The following is a 9,853-nucleotide window of genomic DNA, read 5'->3' on the forward strand; positions in this document are numbered from 1 at the left end:
AGTAAAAGTTTCTATGAGATAAAATTTTTATAATGACATTAGAGAAAAGTATGCTTTGCTTTTATGTATATTTAAGTTTCTTGTAAAATAAAATTCAGTTCAATGCATTTATTTTTTATTTCAGTTTTAGTGGTTATAAAAAAACTGAGACCGGAGATAATTATTTTGAAAACGGAGCTTTTCCAATTTGTAAAGTAAGTTTTTATTGACTAGAAATGCAATATTGTTTTCTATGTAGCAGATCTTAAAGTTCAGCACCTCATTCTGTGGTGACAGACCAAATTGTATTTTTTAATAAATTTGGTGTGATAACCTCATTTCATTTTTATCCTGTGCATGTATGTTATATATAAATATATATGTACAATATGTGAATGAATAGTCAACATAACCCAATTGGACAAATCAGCTTCAAAATGACAGCGATTCATTGTAGTTGTCTGATAACATCCAAAAAGCATAAAATTAATAACTCCAAAATTTGACAAAAAAAGAAAGACTTACACCTTATATCCTAGTTAAAAAGGATCTCAGGGCTTCTCTTATTCTCACATATAGTGATGAAGTTTCAAGGCAAACCTAATTGCCAAATATGATTGGCTTACGATGCGTATGTGAATGCATACGAAGCAGCACATGGCCAAACACTTTTCATCATTGAGGGACATACATATATCTGAAATAGTTTGAACATGAATGACAGGGACGTCGTTTGTAGCATTGGCAATATTCAGACATCCACGCTGAACGAACTTTTAGCAACATCAAAAAAAAAGTGATTCCAATGAAAATAACTAACAGGATTATACACAATCCTATTCGAAAACTGTTAACTAAATGAACTGCGGGACTCGGTTCAAAGTAAATAAAAAGATTTGCAAATAGAAGTTATTTATCCACTGCTATGGAATTTAACAGTTAAGAAACTTCTGATCCTAATAGAAATCGGTAATAGCAGACTTTGTCGAAAATATCATCTTTTTGTATCGTAGGAAAAATCGGTTGTTTAGGTAGTGCTGCCTTAGTTGGCGGCAGGTCTAGAGCAAGGAACAACATGGCATTTAACTACAGGATGCTTAAGATCAAGTGCTTCAAAAATCAATCAAACTAGCATCTTCTGTAAGTGCTGCCAATGTAGCAATCAGAATAAACTCAATAAAACTATGTAAATCATCCTCACAAATTTTTAGCATTCTAAACAAAGTTCAAAATATCTCAAAAGAAGTCACTAAGCATACCATTATTTTTTACTTAAGTGATTTTATCAGAATATAAGCATTATGATTTGATTTTTTATAATGATATTAAGGAAAAGTATGCTTTGATTTTGAATATATCAGTTTCTTATAAAATAAAATTTAACTCAATTCATTTATTTTTTATCTTTGTTCTTATAAGTAGTTTCAAAAAATAAGCTGAGGTTAGAAAACGAAACCTTCTCTATTTATAAGGTAAGTTGCAAGTTGTACTCATTGACAAGAGTTTTGTTATTTATTTTCATTTGCAATTTTATTTAGAGGATTCCTTAGGTCTGGGATCTATATAACTTCCTTAAGTCTGGGATCTCAATTAATGTAAGCAATAAAAACTTATTTCTTTTGTCATTAAATTTATATTCTCAATTAACAAATAATTCTATATAATCAACATTTATTAAAAATATGTATTAAATGTTTCAAAGTTCGCTCAATTTGTGATCATTTTTTATTGTAATTCGCGGAATTTTTAAGTTCAGGAGCATTCAAAATCTTTTCCCTAGTATTGCCATCCATCCATATTAACATATCAAATATGTAGGAGTTTTTGAAATTTATTGAATTTAATTCGCAATCATATGTTTGCAAAACTCTGTTAGAGTGACTCTATCATGGAAAGAACTTTATATTCTTCGAAGCGTAATATTGCTTGCATGACGGGATATTAAGGAAGTTAACAGTCCTCATATTTTCACTAATTAATAAATCAAATGAAAACGGCAAAAATAAACATATCAACTGACAACAATTATATTAAAAGTATTCAATTAGCCAAGACAGAAAATTTTAATATATAGTAAAACTTAATGGATATCACTAAAAGTTATATGTTGTGGCATTATTGTGCTTTTCTATACCACTTTTGTTGGCATATATTAGCAGGAAGTTAATTTGTTATTTTGTTTCTTCAGATGGACTTCGGCTAAAGTTTTAAATTGATTTTAAAAGTGAAGTTACTTTCTGCAAATGACACTCATGAATATTAAATTTATTAAAAATCATATTATTTTTACCTAAATTTTGACAGATATGTCATATCTTTTATATTATCTTAACATAAATTCCATTACATATATCAGTAGTAATTATATATGAATGCTATTAACTTTTAGCACTCCATTTGCTATCAATAAACAGATTGAAGGAAGATTGCGAAACTATTTACTGCGTTCGCACTTTCTCCAGTGCTCCCTAAAGTTGATCATTAGACCGCAGACATGATCTGGCTCTATAGCTTCTGTTTCCAACTTTATATTTCAAATATTTTTTTCGCTGGAGCATTTTCATTCATTCTCACGACATAAGATTTTGACAATATCTGATATAACTATTTGGACAGACAATAATAAAGAGTATCTGATATGAAACTAGCCAAGATGTTCAAAATAGCATGCGCAGAACTGTAGCAATGTAAATGTGTCACACTTTCATTGCTCTCTACCCAAGTTCGATAGAAATGATTCTACCACATTTCCCTTATGAACTGTGACCCATCAATAAACCTAACACAAGACAAATATCTTTAAGGGACATCTCAAACAAAGTGTTGCATTTTTTTTAATAGAACGCGGGCAACTTGCATACAGATACCTGCATATAGTAGGGTCTATCCATTTTGCATTAAATTGCTTAACACAAAAATAATTCAAAAACTGTTTACATGATAACTGCGATATTTCCATATTATATAGATGCTGCGAGTGATTACCCTAAGCACCCCTAGGCAGTACAGCTCATCTGCTTTGCAATTGCTGAAATTATGCCTATAACCGGGGACTCATATTAGAGAAATTTTGGACTGCTTCAATATTTCATTCAGAGATATATAATAGTCAAAAATCGTCCCGGGTAAATTATACTAAACTTAAAGCCCTTAAAGCAGTTTGACTATGGGATGTATATATATAATCCTAAGAAATGCCCACTTCCAGACATGCATAGCTTTCCAAATAGCGATTACAGCCGCTTAACATACACTGTAAAGATAAAAAAATCTATATTCTATAGATTTAATAAAACTATTTAGTATTATTCAGTTAAAATGCGATATGCTGGAGCAACAATAATGCATATACAATGCAAAGGGTAATCACCCAAAACTAAGACATTACTAACACAGTAAGAGTAAAATAGTATTCACACCATACATTCAAGTGTAATTTTTAGTGTGTTTGCAGTTGAGTGCTCAAACTCCTCGATCAATATCTTCTATTTGAATTCAAAAGCATCTGAAGTGCTTCTAGACATCTATGATGTACTTGTATTTGGTTGAATTAAAAGTCTTCAGTGTTTTATTAATAAAAAAATTACCTTTTTTTCAAATCACATTGAAAAACAAATTATTTAAATAAATATCTATTCCAAAATGTAGTGAAGTACTTATGTTCCATTATGGAACACATTGCTTCTTTGCTCATCTTTGTTGTTATTTTTAAATAAAAGTAATATTCTTCTAAAACACAAGTACTTTTTTCAGCTCTGAGTAAAAGCTTTAAAATTTTTCACCTTTTCGACGCATTGGAAAATCATTTTAAGAAGGTCCTGATCCTGTACAATGGTGTGTTATCTGTGATTTCGATGTTTAATGATTTTATACAAGGACTCTTATCAAGTGAGTAACGAAAGGCTAACAGTAATATGAACTATTGTAAAATACACTGTATTTTTAGTTATAAATATTTGATACATTCAGAATGTAGAATAGTTATTATATGTCGGTAAGTTAGACCATTAACATAGAAATTGGTAGAACTAAGTACAGTTTACATATACTTTTATATCTATATTATCTCCGATGCCATTTTTGCAGCGGTCAGCAACCACTGTGCCCGGGTAATACCATTGCACAAGACACTAAGGAAATGGCTTCTTAACCATGATTTGGGTACGATGGCATGATAGTGACAAAGCTCCAATTTGGTTCGAAAACTGGAGGTTTGAGTACAATAAATAAATATACAGGCTTATAACAAGAGAGTTGATTTTTTTGAATCTATATTATCATGTATTTTACTTAATGGAATTTGATTAATAAATCCAAGTTTTACTAACTCTTAAACTTATACTGCTACATTTATATATTAGTGTATATAATATATAAAGTATACTTTAAAAGATTTAACGTATTGGAGATCGATTTTTGGGATACCCCGCAATGTAACTAGTAGAGAAAATCAAAATAATTTAAAGAAACTCCTTTGTTTAAACATAAGATTGACTATAACTTTATCTTATCTTTATCATCAGAGATTTCAGCTTATTTGAGGTAGTTAGAGAAAATCAAAATAATTTAAAGAAACTCCTTTGTTTAAACATAAGATTGACTATAACTTTATCTTATCTTTATCATCAGAGATTTCAGCTTATTTGAGGTAGTTAGAGAAGATATCAAATTATTCACATTGAAAAAAATAAATAGTCTTGTACTATGTATTAAAGTATAATATTAATTAATCATAATTGTATTCATCGTTCACAATATTACCATTATATCTTATTTATCCTTTCTCTATATCATAGATAATGCCTTCAGAAAGTGATACTCGTAATAGATCGGTCCCACACCGTATTACCCATAAACTGACCGATCAAAAACCTGACAACGAACGTGTGGTTGGTAAGAGAGCTTTGCCAAAAACATGTGCTGCTTACAAAAAACGTAAGGTCTGCTGTGATGGTGAAAAATCCACCTTAAATGAACCGTCGAAAAATTCCGCCAAGAAAAGGAAATGGAAGGATGAGATGGATACAGTGCACACAGCCAAACGTAAATGTAGGGCAAAAAGCTTAGAAGAACAAACCTTATTAGAAGCAAATCGTAACTTAGATGAGACGAACAAACAAGAAATGAAACAAGAAACAAGCTTTTGTGATTGCAAGAAAATAAAAGAAAGAAAAGAAGATTTCTCCACCACCGTGAAAAATCAAAATATGGATGAAACTGACAAAAAAAAGCGTGTAAAGAAAATACCGAAAAACAGGGTAGTGCATTCTGATTATAAAAAGAAATTAAGACCTCGAGTTCCCGTTATTAATCAAAAAGACAATGGTGATGCTCAAGAATTGAAAAAGAATAAACATGAGGAAATGAAAGTAAAGCGTGAACAAGATCGGAAGAAGAAAGGTGAATTGAAGAAAAGTGTTAAGGCTAAGCATGAGAAGGCTAAGCGCGGAAGAAAAAATAAAAAAAAGCGTAACGAGGGTAAAGGTAAAGAAAAAATTGAAGGGGAGCAGGAAAGGAAAAATGAAGAACAGAAGGAAACAACTCGTGAAGGCAAAAGTGAAACGACCACTTTATATATCATAAAATTGACTACAACGAAACGTGTCCCGTGATATTTGGATACAATGTAATTAAATTTTTTTTGGAACATGGACGATTTCGATGCTAACTGCAATAAAATTTTCGAAATTGTGATGTGTGTATGTGATAATTAGTAAAACTATAAGTTTTACAGTGCTTTATTTCGAAAATTGTAATTGTGTCAATAATTAAAATTGATTTATCTTTTCACAATTAAAATTTAATGTTTAAATATTTGTATATTTTTATGGAGAAATATTAATTAACCGTTAACTTCTTTACAGTGTTAGGAGGAATTGGAAGGGGTTTTCATTGTATTTTCAATTTAGAAATGTGTAAAGTTTTATTTAATTTTTTGCAACCTGAATATATCTATTTCTGATGACTTAATTTCCATCTCTCCTACATATATATATAAATATATGTATATATATATATATATATGTATATATATATAGGTAGATATATAGTGTTTATATATGCATGCGGCGAACAACAATGATGGCATTCTGGAGATCAGACGAATAGTGAGTGAGTATTAGTTGCTGAAAATCTCAAATTTAATTGATGCCATGAAAGAAATTGTAGCAGCTATTTATGAATTAAGCATAGTAGTGGCAAAGAAAATAAATTAGTTTAAAAATTGTGGCTTAAAAATATATAAATACAAAATTATATAAATATGAAAATATATATGCATAAAAATACATAGGTATTAAAACATGAATGAAACATGAACATGAATATATAAAATATATATTTTGAGAGGTACTATTCAAAAGGGATTTAAAAGTAATTATTCCATTTTCACAAATAATAATTTGAAAAAAATTTTTATTTTTATTCATTTTATTTTTTACAAGGAAAATTTTATAGACAAAAAACACAAAACATCAGCTGTTAATCGAAAGACGTTCTCAATAATATATTTTTCATTTTGTCTTTTGAAAGACAGCTGGCAGAATACGAAACATCTTTCAAAAAATCTTTTGAAAGATTTTTAACCATGGTGAGCTGAAAGAGCCATTGGCGGAGGCTACTTAACGCGGCCAACAACAACTTTCTTTCCCACTGCCTCATTTAGGCACTTGCTCATTATAATGAGTGAACGTTCACATTAAATTGAGTTTATTTATGCAGCTGATAGAACTTTTGAAAATTCTTATAAATTTCACTTAACACTCCCACAAAAAATTAAATATATAATTGATATTTTAAATCATTTGTATACATTTTATACATCAATTACATATTCAATTAATAAAAGCAAAGATTGTATTAAATACTAACTTTCTCAGTGCCTTTGTTTACGGCTCAGGTGTTTGTTTATATTCGACATATATAAATCATATGACACATTTTGGTAATTTTCCTAATGGAAGACTTATATTTAACGGTTGCATTTGACTTTTTTCGCCTTTAATGAACTGATTTATTGTTAATCAGCTCATTTAGGTGAAAGATTTTTGTATGGCAAATCATTTTCATTAGTTCCTTTAATGAGAAGTGTCTAAATGAGACAGTGTGCATGTACTATAAGTAAGTAAGTAAGAAGATGGTTATATCCCCGATAAAGTCTTAAATTTTTATTTTTTGTTATTTAAATCGCAATGGTATTTAATATTGAAATATAGAGCATTATTCAGTCAAATATAATTAATTGAATTAACTAAATATCTTTTAATAGATATTATGATATTTTCATGTTTGAAATACTTATTAGTGGAAACAAGTTACTCAGATGAAATTACTATTTTATTTTACACTTTCAAGCTTGTAAATATATTTAAATGTATCATATATGGATTTCGTGAATAATTTAAATTTCTAACAGTAGTAGATTTTTCATGTAAGCGTTTATAATACTCAAGGATGTTTGCCTGGGTGTCACAGTGTGTGTGTGATGAAATGTTACACGTTTGCTTTGTAACTATCAAACAAATTTGATAATATTTAGAACTGTTACATCTGCACACATGAATGTACAAAAATTAAATGTAAACAAAACAGTGACGGCTGCTGTGCGTGTTAAGGCGACATTCTGTTAAATTCTGGTAAAGTGAATGAAGTAAACTGTGTAAAGTAAATAATGTTGACATGAACGAACTTTAAGATACTCTAAACATATTTATCTAACTACAAAATGTGATATTTCGTTGAAGCACAATTGAAGAACTTCTATTCTCATGCCAATGTTTAACTGAAACATGGCCAATATCCGTAAAACACACAACCAGACTAATCGCTTCTAAAAGGTAAATTCTTAAGAAAATATTTGATCCAGTATTTGAAAATGATGAATAACGTAGGTATATGATACCATGAGGAACTTTCACTGCTGCAGCAGATACCTTAACAGACATAAAAATCATCTCACCTACATATTTCATAATAAAGATATATACACTAAAACATGGAAAATTCAATTGGACAAAATTTTTGAGCTGAACGACAATTCATTTGTTGGAAATTTTATATGTCAGATCTTTGAGAAACTGGAAAAACCTTTTATTATTTAATAAAAAAATCATTGTTGTCAGTAAAGATTGGTTCTATTTAAACAACTTCGGAAATGGAGGCGAAGTGAACGCATTTTCTCATATGCTATAAGTAAAAAAAAAAGATTTTTTCATCCACAAAAGTAACAGAAAAGTCAAGAAGCATAACTGGACCATATTTTTTTGTAAATGGGAATGGGACTGAAATTACAGTGGGTGGAGAACGCCATAGAAACTTGGTTACTGGTATTTTGTTTTTTTTTTTGATATTATGTGGATGATTTTAATTTGAATGAAGAGAGATCATCTGATTATAGCAACAATCAGATTTTATGATATAATCAATTAATACAGTTAAAAGTTCGAAATATATAGCAGTTTTTAATCCCCCTACTGTATATAAAATAAAATTTCACTTTGTACTTAAGGATCAAAGTAAAAACAAAAAAAGACATAGAGTCAGACCATATTTAGTGAACAAAAAACATTATTTTTACAAAACATAGCGTAAGACATTAAGACAAATTTTGGTTTTGAGATGTTAAGTTTGCTCCTAGGTAAGCTATTTTTTCTTATAGTTAACCTATGTTCCCATATATATTTTTTTAAGGACTTCAATTAAAACCATAACAATAAGCCATTTAAAAGAAATCAATATAAGATTTTCTTTTACCACATCCATAAAGGTACACCAGACACAAAAAAAGATTTTACCAAGGTGCAATTATATATACCTAGAAAACCACTTTAACCCTTACAAGTTAAGTTGGTACTGTAAGTGTGCAGTCCTAAAAACCACATTTTTTTAATTCTACTTTTGGACTATTTCAAATATATATTCATCTTATATATAACTAATTTAGTATATTAAGTAAATGATAATAACTTAAATTAATTTTAAAAATAACAAAATCAGAGTCTTTGTTGATCATTTAATATTGCTAAATTATCTATTTTCTTTAATATGAAAAAGTATACTTACTCACTACTAAAGTAGTGAGTAATCACTACTACTAAAGTATTATGAATATCAAAAAGTAAATAAACAAATTACAATAAGCTATTTCCAGTTATTTCCAGTTTTGCCAAATAGACCTCTATTGATTAGAGGTTTTTTCAGACCTATATTATTCCTATATATAATTATTCGTAAATAATTTTTTTGTGACTGCAATTATCAAGTGTTGAACTCATGCCCTGCCAATTTCGAAGTTCAGAGTCAGTTTTCATTAACCAACTGACCTATTGTTTTGATAATATTAGTATGTCGAAAAAGTTGAAAAAATTTTTATTTCTAGTAGACACACACTAAAAATAAAAAATTGAAGAGAAACACCAACTACATTATCTATTATATTTTTAAAAATTTTACATAATCCTAAAGACTAAAGGAATGATAAATACACACTATTTGCAAATTGAATATATGATTTTATTGATCTTTAGCATATTATTTTCCCTTAATGATGTCTAAAATGGAATCTGTTTGAACTTGACTAGAGTCAAAGACAATTAATATACCTAGCTATATCATTGCAACTTATGATCTGAGCAGTACAAGGCAAATATTTCCCAGTTGAAAATAACTGGGATAAAATAATAAAAATAAATTCAAATAAAATTTGCATTTCTTATAGACAGAATCTCAATATAACGAGCTTAGTAGAAATGTGTGTCGGAGCTGTATTTAAAAAGGGATATTAAAACAATTTAATATTGATGTTTTAACAGTTTTCAAGTACTTTAGCTTATTTGTGGATACTCAATACTGAGTCTTGAAAAATCAATAGCATCAC

General features: G+C 28.9%; 1 protein-coding gene across 3 annotated transcripts; it reads left to right on the top strand.

The window, feature by feature from the left end:
* Positions 1-123: 123 nt before the first annotated feature.
* Positions 124-5,747, top strand: LOC119662680 (protein MNN4-like). 3 transcript variants are annotated; one of them, XM_038072367.1, is made up of 5 exons: positions 124-194; positions 1,402-1,451; positions 1,518-1,574; positions 3,733-3,867; positions 4,776-5,747. In XM_038072367.1, the coding sequence occupies exons 4-5, from the start codon at positions 3,841-3,843 to the stop codon at positions 5,589-5,591; spliced, it is 843 nt and encodes a 280-aa protein (XP_037928295.1). In that variant the 5' UTR covers positions 124-194; positions 1,402-1,451; positions 1,518-1,574; positions 3,733-3,840; the 3' UTR covers positions 5,592-5,747. The 3 variants fall into 3 exon arrangements, with proteins under 3 accessions (XP_037928295.1, XP_037928296.1, XP_037928297.1); XM_038072368.1 differs by having other exon boundaries at positions 143-194; positions 1,399-1,451; XM_038072369.1 differs by lacking the exons at positions 1,402-1,451; positions 1,518-1,574 and having other exon boundaries at positions 143-194.
* Positions 5,748-9,853: the final 4,106 nt, after the last annotated feature.

This window comes from Teleopsis dalmanni, chromosome X (genome assembly GCF_002237135.1).
Source record: "Teleopsis dalmanni isolate 2A chromosome X, ASM223713v2, whole genome shotgun sequence".
Taxonomy (NCBI): domain Eukaryota; kingdom Metazoa; phylum Arthropoda; class Insecta; order Diptera; family Diopsidae; genus Teleopsis; species Teleopsis dalmanni.

Coding starts and splice junctions, on each gene's coding strand:
- LOC119662680 (XM_038072367.1), top strand. CDS start 3,841: ATGATTTTATACAAGGACTCTTATCAA. Junction 3,868..4,775: donor TATACAAGGACTCTTATCAA/GTGAGTAACGAA, acceptor TCTATATCATAG/ATAATGCCTTCAGAAAGTGA.